General features: G+C 36.4%; 1 protein-coding gene across 1 annotated transcript; it reads left to right on the top strand.

The window, feature by feature from the left end:
• Positions 1-3240: 3240 nt before the first annotated feature.
• LOC141718905 (uncharacterized) lies at positions 3241-3714 on the top strand. The gene has a single exon (XM_074521277.1). The coding sequence runs from the start codon at positions 3241-3243 to the stop codon at positions 3712-3714; it is 474 nt and encodes a 157-aa protein (XP_074377378.1).
• Positions 3715-26608: the final 22894 nt, after the last annotated feature.

The raw sequence follows: 26608 nt of genomic DNA, 5'->3' as shown, positions 1-26608 counted from the left end.
TGACTTCCGACTTGAATGTCCAAACAATTTCATATATTGGTAATGTTAAAAAGAATTTAGTCAAACTTCCTTGTATTCCAACATAAAGGTTTTCCAAATGAATTTCTAAAGGATTGGATAGAGTCGTAAAAGACTAGTGGGACTAGTCCAGTCACGTAAGAGGCTAGCGGGGCTAGTTCAATATAAGGCTAAAATAATGTCATTAGTACCTTAATGACTGGATGGAGGTTAGTACGGGCTGATCACCTATATTATACTAAAATATGGATATTCCAATCAAGGGTTCTTTATTGTTAATAATGTTTATAAATGTTGCAACGAGCATTATCCTCTTCTTTTGATTTGAAGTTGAATAGTTTGAATAGAATCTTCTTCAAAGTCTTGAGAATCTGCTTTGAGAACCCTATCACAATACTTTTATATTGATGCTCATAGCTTAAAATGATATATCTCTCAAAGTGTGAAACTCTCTCTCTGAGAACCATATCGATTGAACTTGAGAACCATTGGTTATTCGAACTTAAATTTTATAAGCTTTGAAACTTTCCTTTGGAACCCTTTCCTAGATATTGATAGAGTGCTGCCACCTAGTTTGATTTTGAGATAGAATGCCTCAGATGATGTTGATAATGTTGTTATTTAGAAATGCTTATATAGTTACTTGATGAGCTTCTTTGCTCATTTATTTGCTTTGATCTAACAATGGCAGTTAAGCAAGAAGATGGCCAGACTTAGACGCACCGCTCACAAGAGCGTTCCTGGCGGTCCCTATCGTGTTGTGGGATTCCAGATGCCAGATCAGGTAAATGTTGTGTAAGAAAGTGACAATAAGATGGTGGGAAATGTATTAGCTGAATCAGATACTTTTGGGTTATCTGTCGTTTCTAAGTCAGAATCGGATAAATAGGTTTTAACTATAATTTGGGTTGTAATAATAATATTCTGGTTGGTAGTTGTAATCTTGTCTCATACTTTATCATGTTAGATCATGTTAGTTTCGGGGTTTATTATATTTCTTCTATTATTATATTACTATTAGTGGTATTGTGGGTCCTCATTCCTAACCCCGAGTTTGAGTGTGTCACAAGTTGGTATCAGAGCTACATGATCTAGTCCTTGAGACAAGTTAGGATAAAAAGGGTATTTGGGTAATTAAATATGGCGAGAGTGTTCGATTCATATAGAGTTGAGTTACACAATTAGGTATAGTCTAAGTAAATTAAATAGGTCAGGATAGTAATTAGAGTTAGGGCATCGACTCAGTTGGAGGTTTTCTTTAAACCTAATGTTGTTTCTTGGCTGCTATTTTATGTTTTATATCAGGACCCTGGTAGTGGTAGTGATGCTGATTCTGAGGATAGTTTGTTACCGGGATCACCTGCAGAACCCCAATATATTAGTTCAGACCCTGAGGAGGATCCGTTTGAGGACAGTGTTGCCCCTAATGCTTGTTTCTCCTCTAATACCAGTACCTGAATCCCCAGAGGTTACGGCAGATTCCCCAGCTCCTATGCCTGAGTCCCCAGCTCCTGACAGAGTGCCTGTTATGCCTGTACCTACCCATATTAGTGATGATTTGGCTCAGGACCGTGACTTTGTGTTTGCTCGTATACCTGAGTTGAGATCTTTGGTGGATAGGTTGGCTCGAGAGTCTAGGCTACAGATGTTGGTGCCAGAGCCCGAGTGGTGTCTTTGTATTGAGATGGTGGAGTAGGTTGCCCACATATGACTGAAGGAGGGATCTTCTTGTAGTGATGTTGAAGCCAAGGCCCGCAGTGATGTTAAAGCCAAGGCCCGTAGAGTTCATAAGATTATGCGTTGGATGATGTCTGTGTTGATGGAGATTCTGGATCGCCATGTGTAGATTGGATGTGACTTCAGATGGGACATCTGATAGAGCCCTTAGTAGTTGTTGTTGTTATTTCTTTTCAGTGCTGGTAGAATTTAGGGGTAGATAGGGGGATATTTTCCAGTTTTTCCTCTATTTAACCCTGCTATGTTATTGTACTTTATTCCCTGAACTTAATGTACTTGAACTACTTATCTATGTACCCTTATTACCTTATTGAGAATCGATGAAATTCATTAACTAATTATCGATGCATCTTGTTTTTATATTGTGAATCCCTGAGCTTCATAAATTATCTTGCATATCATGTTTCTAAGAAATCGTGTTCAACACCTTTGCGATAATATACCTTGTGTCATGTGAGAACCTTAACCGCTGTGTGAATTATGTAGTAATAGGATTGCATGCACAAATGGGTAAAAACTTAAAACCCATAAAACTATTCCTAAAAGAATCTTTATTTTTATATATACCATGCTATCGTATTGCTAAATAATTGCTCATCAGGTTTATAAAATGGACACTTCACCAAATCACCAAGAAGAAGAAACTCAAGATCAAAACCAAGAAACTCATGTGATGAACCGACTCTTTCAACTTTTGCAAAAGCCCCCAGCCTCGAGAATCGGAAACTTCAAACACTTTCAATCCGTCCATCCCCCAGAATTTGTAGGTTTTCCCAATCCGATTAAAGCTTAGTCCTGGTTAAGAGAAATGGAGAAATCCTTTGAGTTAGTAGAAGTCAAGGACGAAAAGAAGGCGCAATATTCAAGTTATTATCTTAAGGATGAGGCTAGTTACTGGTGGGAATCTACTAAGGCGTTACAAGAAGGAGAAACTATTTCTTGGCAGAAGTTTACGGAGTTGTTCTTAGAGAAGTACTTACCGAGTTACATGCAAGATCAGTAAGAGATGAGGTTTCTGGATTTAAAGCAAGAAAATATGATGGTAGCAGAGTATGAAGTGAAGCTTTCAGAGTTAACAATGTTCGTGCCTGAATATGTGATTGCAGAAGCGAAGAAAGCTAAAAGATTCCAACAAGGACTTAAGCCATGGATTCATAGTCAAGTGGCTCTTCATGAGATAAGGACTTATGCCATTGTGGTACAAAAGGCCATGATCGTGGAAGGAGAAAGAGAAGCAACTAAGAAGGAAAATGAAGGGAAGAAAAGGAAATTTGAGGATTCAGAAATAGACCAGGGGAGTTCTAAGTTCAGAGGAAAGTTTGGAAGGAATGCTGGAAGTCAGAATCAGAAATTCCAGAAGATTAAGCCTGGGAATGAGAAGAATCGCTTCCAGAAACCTGGGCAGTAGGTGAAGGACAATAGACCTCCAGTTTTGGAATGCAAAGTTGTGGTAAGAGACATCCGGGAAGGTGCAATAAGCTTAACATGGAGTGTTTCAAGTGCAATCAGACAGGTCACTACTCAACAGAATGCACTATTGGCACGGGGAAGCCAGAGATGACTTGTTTTAAGTATGGAAAAGTTGGCCATATGGAAAGAAATTTCAAGGAGCCTGTTCAGAAGGCAAATATTCTTAGGATTGCTGGACCACCGCCTCCACAAGCACAAACAGTTCTTCCAAGGGCGCCGATGTTTAATATGACCATGAAAGATGCAGTGCAGGATGCGGATATGGTAGCAGGTACGCTCGCTATTAATTCAGTAGAAGTCAAAGTGTTAATGAATTCTGGTGCTACTAGATCATTTATTTCTGAAAGTGTTGTTGATAGACTAAAGTGTGTTGCGTACCCTCTAGAATCTAATCTGATTATAGAAGTAGGAAATCAGGAACGAGTTGCTACCAATAGAATTTTTCCCAATTGCGACATTGTTATAGAAGGTCGGCACTTTTTTAGCTGACTTAATTCTGTTCTTGGAATGGATTGGTTAGCGAACCACGGTGTGCAAATCGAGTATAGAAGCAAAAAAGTGAATTTGAGGACCAAGGATGGAATCGAGGTGATATTTAAAGGAAAGAAGCAAGATAGGAAGTTTTTAACGATAATTTAGACAAGAAGATTACTACGATAAGGATGCGAAGCTTATTTGGTTAACGTAAAGGACGTGGAGAAGGAATCCTCAAAGATTGAGGATATTCTTGTGGTTAAAGAGTTTCCCGATGTATTTCCCGATGAATTACCTGGACTACCTCCAGATCGAGAGATTAAATTCATGATTGATTTGGTTCCTGGAACGGAACCAGTTTCAAAGGCCCCTTATCGAATGGCGCCCATTGAAATGAAGGAACTAGCGACACAATTGCAAGAATTGTTAGATAAAGGAGTTATTCGACCGAATGTATCCCCGTGGGGTGCACCAGTGTTGTTCGTAGAGAAGAAAGATGGAAGCATAAGATTGTGTATCGATTATCGCGAAATTAATAAGTTGACTATCAAGAATAAGTACCCTCTTCCGCAAATCGCTAATTTATTTGATCAGCTAAAAGGAGCTACTTGTTTCTCGAAGATCGATTTAAGATCTAGATATCATCAACTAAAGATTAAGACGGAAGATATGTGATATCCCATATTTTTCAGAATTATTATTATTATCTTAATATATTTATGTGATTTTCTGATTTGGAAGGAGTAAAATGGTGGATATTTTATTCATGTTTAACGAGTTCGTGTTATTAAATGATAATGTACTAATTGTTAAGTGTTGTATCTATCCTTGTTAATTTCAGAAAATATTTACCTAAACGTATTATTTTCAAAAATTTATTTGAAAGCCGATCATTTTATTGATATCGTTAAATTGATTTCGTTTAGTAATATTAGGGATTGAGTGGATATTCTGTCAGTTATGTGTTGTATATAATATTAATTGTGTGTGACTCAGTTGTGATTGAGGATTATTTGTATTATTAATTACTGAGTCGTGTCGTTTTATTTTTATCTTTAAAAGTGATTTCATTAAAAGTTTATTTTCATAAATATTTAAATTATCTTTAAAATTATTTTTATGGTTTTATAATTTCAATAAGGAATTTATAAAATTTATAAAGTAATATTTTTCCAAATATTTATCCCTAAATGATTTTCTGATTGTATTTAAGTGTGAATTTAAAATTAAATTCAAGAATACTTCAAAAATTATGAAATATTTATTTTATTAGTATTGGAATATTTCGAGAATTTTAAAATTATTTCAGAAATTTTTTGGGTTATATTTACCCCCACATTTGTTCGTTAAATCGCAAAATACGGGTCTGATGCACAAATCAAAAATGTTTTAAAAATTATGAAAATTTTATTTTATTAGTTTTGAAATATTTCGGGAATTTTAAAATTATTTTGGTAATTTTTTGATTTATTTTTACCCGTATATTATATCGTTAATAAATTAAAATATGAGTCAGAAACTAGCCTAAAGGTCAGAACATAATACGTGTCAAAACAGAGGACACGTGCCCTGTGTAAGGGATGTACCCGTGTTGCTGTTGTATAAAAAAAAAGAAAATCCTAATCTACCTAGCACCCCCCACCTGCGCTACCCCCTCCCCTTATTTTTCTCTCCGCCCCTTGCTTTCCTATTTTCCTCATCTCCCCCTCCTCTGTCCCTCTCTACTCTCCCCTCCCCGTATATTAATTTACTTCTTTTCAAAAATTCATCTCTTCCAAATCGTTAATCTAAATTTGAATCGATATATATATGGAAATGATTAGCGCTTTGATATCTATGCATAGGTATATATATTGCAAGATTTTGAGAAAAAATTCTGAGGCATAGTTTCCATTTTAATTTATTTTTGGGACGTAAAAAGGAGTTTGACGGTGCTGATTACTCCACATGGCATCTCAGCGTGCATATGTCTATGGCTATTAATTTTGGATTTTTCTGGAGATATTTTCCAGACATCAGATAATCTCTTGGGGTGATCAGAATTTATTTTGGGTAAAGATTTTGAGATTCTGCTTTTGTATTTCGGTATATTATAGCATACTAGTGTATCCATATGTATTTCATAATTTTTAGAAGTTGTTGTGAAAGTCGCGTCTAGACTCAGGAAAATATTCCACTTTCGTTAAAAATATTTTCGAGACATAGATCCTTTCTTTTTAAAAGGTCTCTTATTTTGAAGACAATTCTGAGTCGCATATTTATCAAAAAAGTCATATTTCGACTCGATTTCAGTTTTAAACATACCGAGTCGTGTGTTGTGACGATTTGAATTACATGTTATATGAATTACGTGTTATGTGAATTATGCATTTACGTGCTATGTGAATTAAGTGTGCACGTGGGTCAAACGTCTTGTGTTTGACTGTTATATTTATATGCGGGCTATCGTATGGGTAGACGATAAAGTTTTGACGCGTAATTTGTCGAATAATTATTATGTAGACGATTAAGGTGTATCTTTTAATTATGGATGTGGATCGTTCGAGAAGATAAGAACCATACGTTGGATAAGAATGGAATAGAATGGTATTGGATGTCAGGCTTCTAGGAACCGCTGGAGCAGCACATCAGTGAATTGTTGAAATAGAAGACGGTGATGTTATGAGACAAAAGTCGGAGACAATGATGTTATTGCGAGTGTGCTTAACTTCTAAAACCAAAGGCAAGTTTTCTATGCTATTCTAATCCCAGAATAGATTAATATTTTACATATCAATCTGCTTGTGATTATGCAAGTATTATTATCTTCACTTATCATTCAAGTGATATTTTCTTTAAACCCTATTATGCAAGCTTCTCTATACTATTCTAATATCAGAATAGTAGATGTTTTACATATCAAATAGCTTAGATTTATAAATGTTTACATACTCAAAAATTTAGATTGTCTTATAAAGATTTTTGGGAGACATTGTATGCATATAATCATTGGATTATTGAAATCATGAGATTTCAGGAATTATTCAGCTAGAATGTAATTCATTTTTCAGATATATAGTGAATAACTATTCTATCCAGATATACTCTATACAATGGATTTTGATTGTATATTAAGCGGATAACTAATCATTCTAGTTATCTCGCCATCAGTTGATATGATTACTCCGGACCATGTGAAATGGGGAGTCGATTACTTGAGGATATTGATTGATTTGATTCCTTTATGAAAAATATTTTGATTGGATGAATGCGTAAGTAACCGGAGTGGACGGTCCAGCGGAGGGCCATGTATTATATGAAATATTTATAATACAACTTACGCCACATGCAGATATATTGCCTTTTTATTTGATTACTCGTGTTGTGGGACATGTTTCTACGAATCATGATCCAGTGCTATCATACAGGCTGATCGGCATGTGATAGTACATCCGTAGGTGAAAGAGTCCAATCTAAAAAAAATTATCGCTTACATTTTACATCTTATGATAGCTTTTATTCTCATTCAGGTATTGTGATTGATAATCATAGAATAGATGATTTATCATAAATTGTCACTGTATGGTTTACATCAAAAGTTGATGTTGATACTTAATTTGCTGTTAATATCAAATGTGGTATTAATATATATAATTGATGTTGACTTCCATACTTTAGTGCTAGTATGTTGTGAGCATCTAAATTAGTATTGATATATAATTTGATATGACATCAAAATAAGTATTGATATCATGATTGGGATTTTGAGTAAATTGGTTATAAAGTTGATGATTCAGTCCATAATCACTGTTCCACATTGTTGTTTACGATATTCCGTAAACATGGTTTTACGAGTTTTATTTTCGTCAAGATTCAAAGTATTGCTGAATTATTTTCGCTCAAAAATATCAAAAGGGTTTTGAATACAAATAAGGAACCAATTATGGGATTCCTTAACAAAAAATTTTTGATTCAACAATTATGATTTTAATTGTTCTACTCTATTGCAGTTATCAGTTTTAATATCAAAAGATCATTTATATGTCATACTGAACTTGCTGAGCATTTCTTTCGCTCATACTTGCCTATTTTTAAATTTAACCTTCCAGTGAGGATTAACTTGCGTCATTTAACCGCGTAATTCGAGAAAAGCAAAGGAAAAAATTTTCGGGAAGGTGGCTGGTCTAGGGTTTGCGGACTAGTATAAGTTATATTATGTAAATCATTATATATATATTATAATTGTATTATCGTGTATTTGGGTCTAGTATACTTCTTTTCGAAGTTATACTAGCAGGTTTAGTATTGAGTTTGGAAATTATTTAAAAGAGTTTTAAAAGAAAGGAAAAATTTATTTGTGGAATTTGGAATTCTTGTTTCTAGAACTGTAACCTCAAAATATCTTGGATTAGTTTGGGATCATAGATGCTAAATATCTTTTGATGGCATTTTTTTATTATTAAACATGTTATTTTGGACTGAGGTTTTATTGTGACGACCAAATCCTCTGACCCCGGATTTGGGGGCGTTACAAGTTGGTATTAGAGCTGAGGTTATAGTAAACTAGAAATGAGAGTGTGTAAGAGTGTGTATATCTATGTGAGGACGTTTGAGCTCATATCGAGTTTCTGTTGGACTATTGGATATAGTACCAAAGAGTACGCTAAGATAGGCGCATTCATTTAGGATGCTTGTGTTGAGCTGGACAAAACTCCTGGCAGTTGCAAACTTCTATTGTGGAATCTTCAGAGGCTACTACGATTCAACGACGCTGAAGATTATCGATATCCTTAGGACATGAAGAAGTGTCTATAATCGGATAACGAGTCAACATAAGAGTTCAAATAGAAGATAAGTATAAAGACCTTGGCAATACTTTCTCTATCTATAATTTCTTTTGACATCTTTCAAAAAGAGGTAAATGTTACAGGATATAATCCCAAACACCCGTTTTCAATCACGTAATGTTCCAGAGGCTGTCATGAAGCCTTTTTCAAGTTTTGATAGCTCTATCAAGTTGCAATATTGAAATTTCCACCTTTCTTATATGGTGGATAGTTTATTGGTGAAACCACACCACTTAGCCATTTTATGCTAGAATCTTGTTTTCTGGATTTCATTTTTCTCTAGAAATATTAGCTTTGAAACCATTTTAGTTTTGATCCGAGGATTTCCCTAACAAGTCATTTATTAGAAATCATTTATTATTTATTTGATTTTGAATTCATTTCATATTTATTTATTCTGACAGAGATGAACAACCTTAACTGTAGGGGACACAAGTTATACATGTGTGTGTGATAGGAGTTGGATGGGACGCCATCACTTGTGTGTGTTGTAACTACAAGAAGGTTAGCAACCTTTAGTAGTGTCTTAATTTTCTAATACAAGAGATGTACAATCTCAAAATCCAACTTGATCATTACAAGATTGATGTGGTTAAGCATGCTAAGTTTCATAACTTTTCTACCTTTTCTTATTTATGTCTACGACTGGTCGATACAAAAAAGGCTAAACACTACAGTTTGATTTATATGTTATTTATCTTCTGTTGACTCTCCCCGTTTCCCCACAACTACAAAAAGGCATTTTTCAACTATGAAATTAGTTAAAACCGTTCTTAAAAAAAATGAAAAAGGAATATAAGAGAGACTGCATGTTTATCAACATTAATTAGGAAGTTTGCTAAGATATTAATTCGGATAAAGTGATAGATGAATTTTATGTTCAAAAAAATAGTACAACTTAATTGATGTGAGTAAATATTCTTTTATTTTTCATTATATACTAGTATCTTTTATTACTTGCCTTTTGTATATGTTGGATTTCAAGTTAATAACAGGGTTGAATTTTATGATTTTTCCTTTTACATTTATATGCTAGTTTGCTTATTTATATTTTTAGTAGATGCGCAAAAAAAATTACTCCAGTTTTGATATATTTAGAACTCTGGATCTGTCCCTATATATACATGGTTTAGTAAGTTAAGAGTGATATTTTTTGATATTTATTGTATCGTCCGGACGTTCGGTGATATCCAGATTCATCTTCATGTAATACAAACTTATCATATTGTACGGATTCCCGGTTTAGACCTTTCTTCTCTTTCTTGGACTTCCTTATCACGCATTAGGGTTGAGCGCGGGGCGTATTGGTTCGATTTTAGTCTAAAATCGAAACCGCAATCACATCCGTCGGTCCGTTTTCAAAAATAAATTACTGGATCGGTTATAATCGGTTCGGTTTTAATTATAATATCACATAAAATATAAATAATAAAAATAAAAATAATTTTTAAAAATTTTAAGCATACAACTAATTTGTTCTTTTAGGAATTAGCATTAATAACCTTTATTAATAAGCAAAACCCCTTTTTAAATAGTACTTTTTGGTTTCACCTATTTTTGGTATCACCAACTTTTGGCTTCACTTATTCATGTATATTTTATAATTTTATTTTTATATGTCTTTTAATTCTACTAAACTTTTTGATTACATCGTTTATTCCTCTTATACTTCTACATTATTATGTTTCTATTAAATTTGGTTTATTTTTGTTATCTTATACTTCTACATATCGTATGATTCTATTAAGTTTAGTTTTATTTTTGTTTCCTTATACTTCTGCCTATTAAGTTTGATTTTATTTTTATTTCACCCTTTTACCTTCAACCTTTGTGTTCTTAATTCCCTCTATTTATTACTAATTCAATATATTATACGTCTTATGTATTGCTAATTCAATATATTATACGTGTTTGATTTCATCAACTTTTGATTTCATTATAACTCTAAATGTATAATTTTTTTTCTTTTTTTTACTCTATATGACTTATAAAATTATATGTATTATTTTACCCATTTTTAATTGCAATTCTTATATTGATTTCAACTCAGTAATCCTATTTTTTTATCGTAGGTAACCCACAACCGCTACATTTCGGGTGCACACTAGGTAAACCCTATGGGTTCAGGCAATAGCCTGTAAATTACGTGAACCAAGCTAAACCGCATTTAAGCGAGATGCTCTAGCTCAAAAGGCATAATCATAAATTATCCTCCCGTGGGATTCGAACCTGTGACCAAGAGGATTGTTATCCTCCCCAACTGAGCCAACCCTTGCGGACTTAATCCTATTTCTTATATGACTCAATAGTATATTTTAATGAAATAATAAAATTTTAAAATTGTATAATAATTATAATCTTTTCATTATAATCATACAAATATCATATTCAATAATTTGGATTGGATTTTCTGAGTAAAAATTAGAAAATTTTGACATGACACTTATATTATTATGATTTTTTAAAATTATTTAAATAAATTAACCCGGCTGTGTTTCGCACGGGTTATCAACTAGTATAATTAATTGAAGTTTATTTCATTGTATAATTTCCCTTACTATTTAACCTCTTTTACCTCGAATAAAACTATTGAGGAATGCATAAGACAGATATAAGATGCAGAAAGTAGACGTGTGATCAGTGAATAGAGAAATGTTTGCTAAATTATAGTTTGCTAAAAAAATGAACTACTTACTGCATGTTTCATAAACAATATATAATATGAGTCCCAATCAAGGGAGAACTAATTAGATAGAGGTCTATATAGAACCACAATAACATCCATCGATTTTTTTAAACGGCCAGATTAAATATAATTCAGTGCCATTATTGTAAATACAAAAAACTTTAAGCCTGATTAGATTAAATACAAAACACACCTGATCATTTGTAACAGCCCAAACTATACACACGCTATACACACAGTCAGTGAGATTTTGAGAATGAGAGAGAAGGAAGAACATCAATAAATGCGTAAAAACAGTATGAAATCAGAAATTTGAGCTTGATAATCGAAGATTTCATCAAAAAGAGGTTTATAAGAAGTTGTTAGTCTTTAATTCATATTTTTAAGGTGTTCGAGATAAAGTAGATATATTTCTAATGTTTAATTTATTTTTTCAAGTTGATTCGAAGAAGACATTCATCTAAAAATGATATTTAATCGAATAGGTAAGGTTTTATTAATGTCTTATTATACATTTCAAGTTTCTAGAGTAGAATGTGATTTTTTTTATAGTTTTTGATTTTTTTTGGCTTGTTTTAGGGCTTCTATAGTAGAAATTTTAAAAACTGACCTAAATTCAAATGCATGTCGATTTATGTTCTATACTTGTGAATAGAGATATTGATCCTGTAGCGGATTAGAAAATAGGTGTATATTATACATTTTGATTCTAAACTACACTCATAATCTGTGTGTTTATTTTGTTTATTTCTACTATAAAAGAATATTTGAATTTTTGTAGTTTTATATATCTTCTAAAGTAGAATCATATGTTTATTTGACATATATGAACTAGATCTGACTTTTAATAATATGTATTGTTGCTTGTAAATATGAATTCTATAAAAGAAAATAATTACGCTTCAAATTTTTAATCCATAGAAGCTACTTTATATTTTTCTAGTGATTGATTCTACCGAAGAATTATATTAGTGTAGTCTAGTTTTTATATAGCTAGTTTATGTGTTTATGTTTTTCTAGTTTTTGATTCTACCGAAGAAATATATTTATATAGTCTAGTTCTATATAGTTTGAATGACCTACACTTGAGAAAATATAGTCGCTATTAGTGACAACTGTTGGTGGTAGAGTCACACCTATTCGAATTAATTACGTGCAGATTAAGGTGCGTGGTTTATTAGAAACTTGAACATTGTTCATAGTGTCTATTTGTTATTTACGCATCTTTATAACACTGTTGCTCATGTGATTGTGTCCTATGGAGTTCCTGAGTTTAATACAACAAGTGTAATACAACAATCGTGTATTGCTAATGAGGGAGGAATTCCAGGTGTTTGTTATACTAAGATGGAACTTATAGCTCAGGTCCAGCCTTGGCCGCAACATATGTTTGATCTGAATGATGAGCATCATGGCCTGTGATGTAGTCTCTATTTGTTTTACCATTGCGATGCTTTTAAAAGTTAAACAGTCATTAATTATATGTGGCCTGGAAAAATGAATTAGAAGATTGTGATTTATAATAAATGTCACACCATTTCTACCCCAATTTTGGTTCTTTGCTGACACTATAACCATATTAGGCTAGCCATTCAAATACTTGCAAAATAGATAAACACCCCATCTCTATTTTTCTTTTTATTATTTGCATCAAGATATCAAGATATCAAGACAAGTAACATTTTACTTGATAAGGCATTTAGTGCAAAGGTTTTTACTTTATATTTAATTAATCAATATTTTGTACAATTAACATAAAAAAGAGAAGAAGTGATATAATAGATTATACACTTCAAGGACGAGACCTTGTTTGAAAATGTGGATGAGTCCGTTAGTGGTACACTTTATCAACCTTTGTTAGATATATTTGAGGTGTCATGTCTAATATGTTTCATGTTTAGTTTTCAGATCTTAACTAACAGGAAATATCAGTTCTTACTGGAATCAGGACTTACTGAAAGTCAGGACTTAAGGATATTAGGACTTAGATTATCAGAAGATAATATCAGAAGATGGATATCAGAACTTAAGTACTGGAGGACTAATAGTTAAGGAAGAAAGTTGATTTACAGGAAAGAAGATCGAGACTAATACAAGAAGAAGATATGCATGGAAAGAGTTAGAGGACTAGAAGAATTATATAAGATATCTGGTTGATATATTTTAGGAGACAAAATTATATTCCATATCAAGTAGAAGTTATCTTGTAACTGTGTACTATATAAACATAGACATAGGTTTACACTATATGTGTTATTATTATCGAGAAGATCATACATTGTAACCTAGCAGCTCTCATGATATTTGTTCATCACTGAGAGAGAACAGTTTCATTGTAACAGAGTTTATTATATCAAATACATATGTTTTCTGTTACTTGTGCTTTAAATCGATTTGATTGTATTCTACACTGTATTCAACCCCCTTCTACAGTGTTGTGTGACCTAACAAGTGGTATCGAAGCCTATCTGTTAACACACATACAGTAAAGATCCAAAACAATCATGTCTGAAGAAGCAGAAAATCCATCCAAGCCCGCCAAAACTGAAGAAACTCCAAAGACTCAAACCCATAGTCGATATGAGACTATCAGGGTTCCCATGTTGAGACCTTCTGAGTATCCCATATGGAAAGTGAAGATGGTTATGTTTCTGGAAGCTACAGATCCAGAATACCTTGACAGAATTTATTAAGGACCGCATAAGCCAACCAAGCTCTCTGTTGTAGTTGCAGATCAGCCAGCAAAGACCATGCCAAAGGAGAAAAATGAATACACAGCTAAAGATATCTCATCTATTGCCAAGGATGCAAAGGTAAGGCATTTGCTGTATAGTGACATTGATAATGTCATGTCAAATAGGGTAATTCGAAGCAAGACTGCAAAGGAGATATGGGATGCTTTGGAGACAAGGTGTCAGGGAACTGATGCAATCAAGAAAAACATGAGGATTGTACTCACTCAAGAGTATGAGCACTTTGACTCAAAAAGTGATGAGTCATTAACTGACTTATATGACAGATTTGTCAAACTCTTGAATGATCTATCACTGATGGACAAGGAATATGACATTGAAGATTCAAATCTAAAATTCCTTTTAGCTCTTCCTGAAAGTTGGGATTTGAAAGCTATTATTATAAGAGACAACTATGCTCTTGATGAAACTACTCTTGATGAAATTTATGGAATGCTCAAGACTTATGAACTTAAGATGAATCAAAGAAGCAAGAGACATGGGAGAAAGTCAAGAACAGTTGCTCTTAATACTGAGGAGGAATCCCCCAAAGTGGTTGTCTCAAAGAAAGGAAAAGGAAAGGCTCTCATCATAAAGTCTAATTCAGAATCATCAAGTTCTGATGATGATGATTCAGAAACTGAAAGTCTACCGGAAGTAGATGCTGATGAAGAGATGATGAAGCTGTGTGCTCTTATGGTGAAGGGTATCACAAAGATAGCCTACAGGAAATTCAGAAGAGGAAAGAAGTTTTCCAGAAAAGGTAGAAGTTCTGATAAGAAGGGCTTCAGAAAATCTGAAGGCAAAGGAGGAAAGTCTGACAGAGGAGATTACTCAAATGTTAAATGCTACAACTGTGGTGAGAAAGGCCACATATCTCCTGACTGCAAGAAAAGAAAGAGTGACAAAAGCAAGGCTCTTATCACAAAGAAGAAAAGCTGGACAGACACTTCAGATTCTGAAGATGAGGAGAACTATGCCTTGATGGCAAATGCTGATAGCAGTTCTGATGCTGCTGAGTTAAAGGTACCTCAAACAACTTATGCCTTTCATACTGATGATATTACTGAGTTGAGATTATATCTTAAAACCATGTTTATTAGCTATAGAGATCAAACTTTAATATGTGAAAGATTAACTTCTGAAAATCTTGCTTTTAAAAAGAGGAATGATTATTTAAAAAGAGTTAGTTATGTTCCATCAAACTCAGAAGGATAGAGATGATGCTTTCTATGTTAGAGATGGAGTGCTAAAATGAATAAATCTCTAACTAAGTTAGAAAAGGAGAGAGAGATTATCAGGACTTGGACTAACTCTGGCAGAACAACTCAGGATATACTAAGTAGTGGGAATTGGAAAGAGGGCTTAGGTTATGGAGATGAGAAAAGTGAAATAGGAACTGATCAAGTTAAGCCAATTATTGTTAAACAGACTATTAAGCCAAAGGTAAATCCTGTTAAATTTGTAGCTAAAACTGTAAAGTTTGATTCTGAAAAGATGAAAGATATTGAGACAGAAGTGATAGCAGAGTTAACTTTTGACAAATTAGAACAGGATAAACCAACTGAAGTTAACATAGGCTTAATGACAAAGAAGCACCTTAAACATAAGCTAACAGAGATTACCAGTGTAAACAAGGTAAAGGCAGCTAGGAAAAATAGGAATGGAAAGGAAGGAGTGAATAAAAGCAACAATTATATGCTTGTTCCTAATGCTCCTAGAAAGAAATGCTATAACTGGAAACTCTAACCATCTGGCTTCTTTTTGCAGGAAGAATAAGAATATAAACTCCTTACCTTCTAAGTCAGGAGTTAAGAGTCGGTATGTTAGGTTTAAGCCACAAAATCCTTGTTTTCATTGTGGTAGTACATGGCATTCCATTTATACTTGTAAGGAATATCATAGTTTGTACTTGTTATGGATAAAAACTTATGGTGTATTAACTACTATATTTATTACTAAGGTTCGGGAGCTCAAGGCCTTTAATGGCTGCTCTCGTATTTCGTAGCTTAAATATGCCTTTACGAGATGCCTACGTATCTCTGTGAATTAGAGAATCAAGCCAAAAAACATAGTTCTGATCTGTGGGGTGAGGCCCTTATATAGATGTTGGGAGTCCTTGAATTGGACTAGGGTTAGGAGACTTGTTGAACAAGTTCTCAGACTTTGGATAGACTTTGAAGTCCTAGAATAGAGGAATCAGATTCCTTGTTGGGGTAGGTGCCCTCAAGGCTATCTTCTATAGATTTATATCACCGATTGGACTCATTTAATGAGCTGTTAATCCTCCCTATTTATTAATTATGAAATTAATAAAAAATTAGGGCTTCGGGCCTCGATAATTGGGCTTCGTTATTGGGCCAAATCAGGTCTAATCAATTCAACATTAATTATATTTCTGGGCTAATTTTAGGCCCATATCATTTTCCCCCCAACTTCTGGGAAACCTGTAAAAGATTTTGCAGAAGTTAAGTTTATTTATTCCCTTACAATGTATCATTTTTATGTAAAGTGTGGAGCGACCTACACATTTACAACGATTTGCCTTGTACATGGCTTCGGGATTATTTTAGAACCTCCCTATTACTTACCTTATTCCTTCTTTTTAGGAATTTTCTGGTATTTTTCAGGAATTTTCCCTTAATTTCTGAGATTTTTCCATAATTTACAAGAATTTTCCCTTCATTTCTGGGATTTTTTCCTAATTTACAGGAATTTACCCTTCATTTATGGGATTTTTTCCTAATTTACAGGATTTTTCCCTTAATTTCTGGGATTTTTCCTAATTTACAGGAATTTTCCCTTAATTTCTGGGATTTTTTCCTAATTTACAGGAATTTTCCCTTAATTTCTGATACTCACGGGTACTTTTTCTTCAATATTTTATCAAAAATAATTTTTGAAAATTATTTTCTAATTTTCCCTAATTTTATGGGATTTTTTGCTTATTTTTCCCTATTTTTTTGGGAATTTTTAGCAATTTTCCTGATTTTTGGCCCATTTTCTGATTAATTAAATAATCAGAAAATGGGCTCTCATGGTTCCATGCATCCTAGGCGTGGGTCACCCCCGCCTAGAAGACATGTTTCCAACAACGCCCATGAATGTTGTCTCCTAGGCGCTGTTGGTTCCCTCCCTGCTTCCTAGGCGTGGGTCACCCCCGTCTAGGAGACAACTTGCCTGCCACACCTAGGAATCATGTCTCCTAGGTGTGTTTTAGCTTTCCATAACTACAATGCATCCTAGGGCTGGGTTACCCCCTCCTAGGAGACATTTTTTGAACGACGTCTAGGAATTATGCTTTCTAGGCGTGGTTTGACTTTTAAAGCCCTCATACTTCCTAGGCGTGGGTTACCCCCGCCTAAGAGACATGTTTCGAACAGCGCCTAGGAATTATGCTTCCTAGGCGTAGTTTGACTTTTAAGGCCCTTATACTTCCTAGGCGTGGGTTATCCCCGCCTAGGAGACATCTTTTGAACAACGCCTAGGAATTATGCTTCCTATGCGTGGTTTTAGCCCTCAATTTTTTCGCCTTAATCTTCACTAGTCTTTTTCTCCGTAAGGCGATTCCCGGCCTTCTCCACCAGCGTTTTCTTTTGAAAGATTCCGCCTTTTTTTTCTTCTCTTTTTTTTTATCACATCCTTTTTTCTTTTTCTTTTTTCTTTTCTTCTTTTTTTTATCACATCCTTTTTTCTTCTTTTTTTTCTTTTTTTATAAAATTATGAACTCTTGTCATAATTTATTGTGTCAGCGGACATACTAAATTTTGTGCAATCGTGCATAATATAGCTACTTGGATAGAAAATAATATTAAAAATTATTTTCTATTATTTCCAATTAATTCTATCTTTAAATTTCTTAATCTTTAAGGAATTTATATATCAAATTACGAATTTACTCGTAATTTTTGTTGTCATCAGACATTAATTTATGTATTCATGCATTAAATAATATTCTCTATTTTGAGAATTTTGTCTTCCTTTTTTCTAATAATCTAATAATTTTTTCCTCCCTTTTTTCTTTTAATAAGAAAAGGGTACCTTCATTCGACCATAAATTCTAGGCGTGGTTTACCCCTGCCTAGGAGACGGTATTGTAACGTCGGTTAGGAATGGTGCTCCCTGGGCGTTGTTGGGGTTCAAGTCTTACAATCCTCGTATTTTACCCATATCCATGTTATCAACTCATAATCTGAGTCGAGGCTATAAGGTCTTCTGATGAGTGATCTCGCGGCCTTGCATGGCTTCATATGCCTGCTATGGCTCTTTATTTTGCTTTTATATGCTTTCGGTCCTCTATGGACTTTGAACATTTTCAGCGTGCATCTTAATTGTCCTTCGGGACTCTTCTTGTGATCTTTCAGGATCTTCTATCTTTATGCAATTATCTTTTATTTTCGATGATTGGTTTTTCTGGACTTGCATTCATTAGATGCTCGCTCATAAATAAATTAATAGATAAGATGATAGAAATAAACTTGCATAAGTAGATAATATCCTGAAATATGGGTCCAACCCTTATATTAAATAGAAATTGGTTTTATTGACCTTATTTCTACTTGTTAGATGCATTCACGCTATGGGGCTTTGTACATTGCAAGCCCAAAAAAGTCGAGGCATCTTTGGAGCTACAAGCCTTCTTTTTGCACGTATCAAACATTTACTTATGTCACTTGAACTCTTCAGGTACAAGATATTCTGGTATATAATCATTACCCGAGTTTAGTTAACTGCAATTGAATGATTGCAACACCTACGAGCCTCTAATCGAACAAAACTTGGGCTCTTCGGGCCTTTAGCAACTTCTATTTTCATTTCCTTGCGTACTATTTCAGTTTTCGGCACATATTCTGTGCTTGCCACATATTTGCTTTTCTATCATACATAATAATAGTTTATGACATAGTAAGGCTTTGGCATTTTCTCACCATTCATGATTTTCAACTTGTTGGATTTTTGTCCTAGAACGCACTTGACTCAAAATGGCCCTTCGCGAATAGGGGCTAGCTTTCCTTTTCTTTAACTCTGGATGCTCCAACCTTCCCCAAGACTAAGTCTCCTTCTTGAAAGAAACTTTCTTTAACCCTTCTACTGTAGTAAAGGGAGCCTCTTCACTGAGGGGCTTTAGCTTCATCCATGACCTCATAAATTAGGTCGAGGGCTAGCCTCATGCCTTTTTTGTTAGTCTCTGGCTTGCAAGCTTCAACTTTTGGTTATACATATGTAATTTCCAGCAGCACCAGCATGACTGAGGTTGTTTCGGTTGTGAACTTGAAGGTAGTTCGGTAAGCCCATAAGATAGGCAACAATTTGTACACCAACGTGTTCCTCGAGGGTTCGACCCTTAATAAGTTCGACCTATATGTAGTAAATCTTCAGATTTCGAGCATGCCAAGCCCGAGGTACTTCTTCTCCATCCATGGTTTCCAGCTTGTAAGATCCCCTTCCTTAAATGCTTTTAATCTTGTATGGTCCTTCCCAATTCGGGGTGAGCTTTCCTTTCTGCCCTATACCAGAGGCTTCCACCTTTCTTAGGACCAAATCTCCTTGCTTGAAGAATCTCTCTTTTACCCTTAGGTTGTAATAAAAGGATGTTTTCTTCTGAAATTCCACTATCCTTGCGTGCGCCGCATCTCGTACTTCATCTATTAAATCCAGGGCTAATCTTTGCCCCTCCTCATTTTCCTCAGCATTGAAAGCTTGGATTCGGGGAGATGAGTGCGATATTTTTATAGGAACAACTGCTAACGCCCCATCTGCTAACATGAAGGGAGTTGCTCCGGTGGTGACTCTACAAGTAGTTCTGTAAGCCCAAAGTATTGGGAGTATTTCATCCACCCAATTATTCATGGATTTCTTAATCCTCTTCTTCAACCCATCTAGAATTATACGATTCGCTACTTCCGCTTGCCCATTGGCTTGTGGATGAGCTACAGAGGTGAATCGCAATTCGATCTCATTCTCCTCGCAGTACTTCCTGAACTCTTCGTTGTTGAATTGTGTTCCATTATAAGTGACTAGGATGTGCGGGATTCCATATCTGCACATGATGTTTTCCCACAGGAGTTGTGCAACCTGCTTAGTTGTGATCTTGGCTAAAGGTTTAGCTTTAATCCACTTAGTAAAATAATCAATAGCCACAATCAGGAACTTCCTTTATGTCGTGGCCATGGGGAAAGGCCCAAATATATCCATTTCCCATATGACAAAGGGGATGGGAGAGTTGGTGAAAGTCAACATCTCGGGTGGTTATTGAACAACCGGTGCATGTTTCTGATAGCGATCACACTTCTTCACATACTCTTTGGCATCGGCCATCATCTCTGGCCAATAGAAGCCTAAACGGGTTATCTTATGAGCTAGTGCTCTGCCCCCCAAGTGTTGCCCACAGATACCTTATGTACTTCTTCAAGAGCCAAGCGTGCCTCATCGGGCCTGAGACATCTTAAGTAAGGAACTACATAAGATCTTTTATTAAAAATCTTATCTATCAAGGAGTATCTCGGCGCTCAAATAGCCAACCTCCTTGCTTCAGTCACATCATTTGGCAGCCAACCAGTTTGAATACGGGCCTTAATTGGATCTATCAAAGATGTCCCCAGCCTTTGGGAGCTACGAGCTTAACATCAATGCTCCGTGTCTTTAGAACGCGGAAGTATACACTTCCTGAACTTTCCTCTATCTCAGATGAAGCAAACTTTGATAATGCATCTACCTTAGCATTTTCCTCCCTTGGGATGTGCTCAACATGGAATTCATCGAATTGGGTCATCACAGCTCTTTCTAGGCGGACATATTTAGCCATCGTATCATCCCTTGCCTCAAACTCTCCTTTCACCTGGTATATGACCAACTTCGAGTCTCCACAGACCTTCAAGTTCTTGACTCTCGGTGTCCCTGCTAGGCCGAGGCCAGCTATCAGAGCTTCATATTCGGCCTCATTCTTTGTGGTTGGAAAGTCCAACTTCATAGCATATTCAATTAAAAACCCATCGGGGCTTTGTAAAACCAAACCAGCTCCACTTAAATTTGTTTTTGATGCTCTATCAAAATAGAGGACCCAATATTCCTTTTCCTTAACTTCCTTCTCTTTATCCCCTTTATCACCTTCTGTGTTTGGAGGTGTAGTATCTTCCTGCCCCCGACTTCTTGGTTGGGTATGGTACATTCCACCACGGAATCAGCCAATGCCTGGGCTTTTATTGCCATTCGTGGCTTATATTTGATGTCAAATTCTCCCAGCTCTATTGCCCATTTAATTAGCCTCCCACTAGCCTTGGGACTATGAATAATATTTCTCAAGGGCTGATTTGTTAGCACTTCAATCTTATGAGCCTGAAAGTAAGGACGAAACTTTCTCGAAGCCATTACCAAGGCTAAAGCAAACTTTTCAATAGTTGAATAATTCAACTCAGCTCTATGCAGAATTTTGCTGACATAGTATACGGGTTTCTGGATTTTCAGTTCCTCCTTAACCAATACAGCGCTCAAGGCATTCTCTGAAACGGCCAAGTACAAGTATAAAACTTCATTCAAATCTGGCTTGGCCAACAACGGGGCCTGATCCATATATTTCTTTAATTCCTCAAATGCCTTCTGGCTTTCTTCACTCCATACAAAATCTTTGACTTTCTTTAAGGATTTGAAGAATGACAAGCACTTGTCCCCAGACTTGGAGATGAATCGCCCCAATGCAGCAACCCTTCCAGTAAGATTTTGAACATCTTTGATAGTTTTTGGTGGCTCCATGTCCAGGATTGCCTTTATTTTATCGGGATTGGCCTCGATTCCTCTCTTGGAGATCATCAATCCCAAAAACGTTCCAGATCCTACTCCGAAAGTACACTTTGTAAGATTTAACATCATCTTGTGGTATCTCAGGACTTGAAAGCTTCCCTTAAATGGGTTATATGGTCAGTCTTTACTAGACTCTTGACTAACATGTCATCAACATAAACTTCCATGGTCTTGCCAACAAGATCCTTAAAAAATTTTATTTACCAACCTTTAATAGGTGGCTCCTACATTCTTGATACCAAATGCCATAACAAGATAACAATAAACACCAAAGTCAGTGATGAATGATACCTTTGGGATGTCGTCCTTGTGCATCTTGATTTGATTGTATCCACTAAACCCATCCATGAAGCTCAGCATCTCATGTCCAGCGATAGCATCTATCAAAGTATCTATCCTCGGCAATGGGAAACAGTCCTTAGGGCATGCGTCATTCAGATCAGTGAAGTCCACACACATCCTCCATTTTCCATTAGCCTACTTTACCATCACAGGGTTTGCTAACCATTCTGGAAATTGTATCTCCTCGATGAAACCAGCCTCTAATAACTTCTCTACTTCCTATTTTATAGCTTCTTGCCTCTCTGGAGCAAAACTTCTTTTCTTATGCTTCACCGTCTTCCGACTCGGATCCACATTCAGCTTGTGAGTAATCAGTTTTGGGTCTATGCCTAGCATATCAGCTGCCGACCATGCAAACACATCACTATTTTCTTGCAGAAATTTCACCAACTTCCCTGTAAAGGGTTCCTCTAATATGGCTCCGATGAAAGTCACCTTCTCAGGATCCTCGGGAGCTAAAGGAACCGAAACCAAGTCTTCTGCTGGTTTCCCTCTTTTCTCCTCGTTCTCTCGGATATCCAGATCTTCAATAGGCAAAACCTGCCCCCCCAACTCCATCTGCCCTCAGTGAGGCCACATAATAACTTCTAGCCATTTTTTGATCTCCTCTTTCTTCTCCAATTCCGTTCCGGGTGGGAAACTTCATAACTGAATGGTAGGAAGAAGGGACTGCCTTGAAGGCATGTATCCCCGTTCTTCCCATGATAGCGTTGTACGTTGAACTAGCCTTCACCACCAAAAATTTCAACATCTGTATTGCTTGCCTCGGTTCCTGACCTATGGTTGTTGGCAACTTGATTATCCCTTCTACGGGGCACTCTACTCCCGCAAATCCATATATTGGCATGTCGGTTGAGGTCAATTGGGAATCATTATAGCCCATCCTTAAAAAGGTGTCATGGAGCATGATATCTACCGAAGCCCCATTATCTACGAGGACCCTCTTCACCGGGCTGTTACCTATTATCGGTGTTATGACCAGCGGGTCGTCATGAGGAAATTTCACGCCTTCCAAGTCAGAATCATGAAATGCCATTATCACTCCTGTCCTGGCCCTCTTCGGGGCTTCCCCAACAATATGCATGACTTCTCTAGTTTATGCTTTCCTTGAGTTTTTTGATAAACCAGTAGCAGTTGGTCCTCCAAAGATTGTGTTTATCACAGGCCCTCGGGCTCGTGGTCCTTCAAAAATTATATTTATAACCGGTCCCCTAGGCTGGGGATTCCGCCCCTGATCGTCTTGGTCCCTTCTACGATCTTCAAAGTTCTTTCTCCCATTGTTTATCCCATTCTTCCCCAGTGTACTTGTTCAATCTTCCTTTCTGAATGAGGAATTCTATTTCATCTTTCAATTGCCTGCACTCATAGGTGTCATGACCAATATCTTTATGAAACCTACAATATTTTCTCTTATGTAGCTTGGCAGGATCAGCCTTTAAGGTTTTAGGCCAACAAATATCTTGATCTTTCTCGATTTCCATCAAGATCTGACTTCTAGGAGCATTCATCTTAGCGTATTCAATGAACTTTTTTCCAGGTCCTCCCTTCTTTGGGGTTGAATCAAGGTTTTGCTCAGTTCTGGGATACTTGTCCTTAGCAATATATTCCAGATCAGTTTTTTGCTTCTTGCCTCCAGTGGACTCGCTACTCACTATTGTCTTCCTCATGCTCTCCTCCACCTTGATGTACTTCCCGGCTCTATCTTGGAGTTGCAGCATACTTTCAGGGGGCGCTTGGCCAAGGACATCTTGAAGAACTCATCCCTAGTTCCTTGTTACAGTGCTATCATGGCTACCTTGTCATGAAGGTCCGGGACTTTTAAAGCTTCCTTTGTGAAACAATTCAGGTAGTCTCTCAAGGATTCCTTCGCTCCCTGCACGATGCTCATGAGGGATGCTGAAATTTTCTCATGCACTCTTCCGCTGATGAACTACTTAATAAAAGCCTGACTTAATTCTCTAAAGGACCCAATAGAGTTTGGGGGAAAACGACTATACCATATTTGAGCCATACCCGACAGGGTTTGAGGAAAGACCCGATACTTAATAGCATCATTCACGGGTTGCAACAACAGTGCATTAGAGAATGTCCTAACATGATTAGCGGGATATTCCATGCCATCATAAGCTTTGATAGTGGGCATCTTAAATTTCCTTGAGATATTGGCATTCATTATCTCTTCAGTGAATGGTGGAGTAGGATCATCAGGATCTCCAAGGGGAAGAAGATTGCTTGGATCAGCTCTTGGGACTACAGTCCTTCTTTGTGACGGACCATCCAGGTCTATGATTGGAGGAGGATTCCTCCCTCTAGGTGGTAGTGGAGGTCTAGGAGTCTGGTGCGCTTCCAAGTCGCGCTTCAGCCTTTGAATCTCAGCCTCATGAGCCCTAATTCTCTCCTGCACTTCCTGGGGATTCGTCCCTCGGGTGCTCCTGGAACGTTGGTTACCATCGGGCATCGGCTCTTTGCCAGCACGTCTCCTTCTTGGGGCCACTTCATCATCCGAAGATTCGGAGTCTCTCTCAGTATAAGGACCAGAAAATTCCTAATCATCTGGGATATGTGCCAAACCCTGTATGTAGGGGGTATTTGCCCCCGTACTTCACTCCATCCGGCATGTCCACTTCCTCCAACCTCGGGGTATAGGGGCATCTCATAAGGGGGTTAGTGGTCACAACAGTTGAATATTCATACTCAATGGGTCGAGAATTCATAGGTGTATGTAGTTTTTGAAGTTGGGGATTCGTACCTTGAGGGGCCGGGGGAATCGTCCCTTGGGTTTGAGGTTTAGTTGCCTCTACCTGGGCTCCTCCTTGGGTGGCGACATAGGTTGAATGCGGAGGTACCTCCATGGTCGATGAAATTGTTTGGGTTATCCCCGCTGGTGTTCCTCCTTCTTGGGCGCTGCCTCCTCTCCGTGTTCTCGCCATGGTTGTTGTTATACTTTCCCACAGACGGCGCCAAATGTTATGGATAAAAACTTATGGTGTATTAACTACTATATTTATTACTAAGGTTCGGGAGCTCAAGGCCTTTAATAGCTGCTCTCGTATTTCGTAGCTTAACTCTGCCTTTACGAGATGCCTAAGTATCTCTGTGAATTAGAGAATCAAGCCAAAAAATGTAGTTCTGATATGTGGGGTGAGGCCCCTTATATAGATGTTGGGAGTCCTTGAATTGGACTAGGGTTAGGAGACTTGTTGAACAAGTTCTTAGACTTTGGAAAGACTTTGAAGTCCTAGAATAGAGGAATCAGATTCCTTGTTGGTGTAGGTGCCCTCAAGGCTATCTTCTATAAATTTATATCACTGATTGGACTCATTTAATGAGCTGTTAATCCTCCCTATTTATTAATTATGAAATTAATAAATAATCAGGGCTTCGGGCCTCATTAATTGGGCTTCGTTATTGGACCGAATCGGGTCTAATCAATTCAACATTAATTATATTTCTGGGCTAATTTTAGGCCCATATCAGTACTATGATTATTATCAGATAAAACCTTCTTTGAAGAAAGTTGCTTATATTCCTTCTAGTGTAAAGTATGATGCAAAGTCTGATACTGTTAATACTGATAAGAAAAATGTTAGCATAAACTCTGATGTTAAATCCGCTGCAAATGTTAACAAACTTAAAAAGGCCAAAGGATCCAAGAAAGTCTGGGCCCTTAAAACTAATCATTAGTGGTCTTTGTGATTGCAGGGCAACAGGAAGAACATCCTAGTTCTGGACAGTGGATGTTCAGGACATATGACTAGAAATAAAGTCCCGCTTTCGGATTTTGTGGAGAAAGCTGGCCCAGAAGTTCCTTATGGAGTTGGCAATATTGAAAAAACTCTGGGCTATGGCAAGATCAATTTTGGGAATGTCATCATTGAACAAGTAGCTCTTGTCTCAGGACCTAAACGCAATATGTTGAGTATAAGTCAAATGTGTGATAAAGGTTATCATGTGGATTTCTTTGAAGAACACTGTGAAGTTATAAATAATTCAACAAGTAAAGTGGTTCTGAAAGGATACAAGCATGATAACATTTATGAAGCCAGCCTTTCAACAAGTACTGATGGTTCTGCAATCTGTCTGTTGAGTAAAGCATCAATTGAAGAAAGCTGGAATTGGCACAAGAAACTCTCTCATTTAAATTTCAATAATATGAATGAGCTTGTAAAGAAAGATCTTGTGAGAGGTCTGCCAAAAACAATATTTGCTCCTGATGGCCTTTGTGTTTCATGTCAGAAGGCAAAACAAAGAAAATCTTCTTTCAAGAGCAAAACAGAGTCATCAATTCTTGAGCCTTATCACCTACTGCATGTTAATCTATTTGGCTCAGTCAATGTCATGTCTATTGCAAAGAAGAGATATGTTATGGTTATAGTGGATGAGTTCACAAGGTACACTTGGGTGTACTTCTTGTACAAGAAGACTGAAACTGCATCTACCCTAACTGACCATGTCAGAAAGCTAGATAAATTGATCAAAGATTCTGTTAAAATTATAAGGAGTGATAATGGCACTGAGTTCAAGAA

The sequence above is a fragment of the Apium graveolens genome, chromosome 4 (genome assembly GCF_009905375.1).
Source record: "Apium graveolens cultivar Ventura chromosome 4, ASM990537v1, whole genome shotgun sequence".
Classification (NCBI taxonomy): Eukaryota; Viridiplantae; Streptophyta; class Magnoliopsida; order Apiales; family Apiaceae; genus Apium; species Apium graveolens.
This window is presented reverse-complemented; position numbering and strand designations above follow the sequence as displayed.

What these genes read in the sequence shown, in the direction of transcription:
- LOC141718905 (XM_074521277.1), top strand. Translation starts at nt 3,241, where the DNA reads ATGGAGTGTTTCAAGTGCAATCAGACAGGTCACTACTCAACAGAATGC.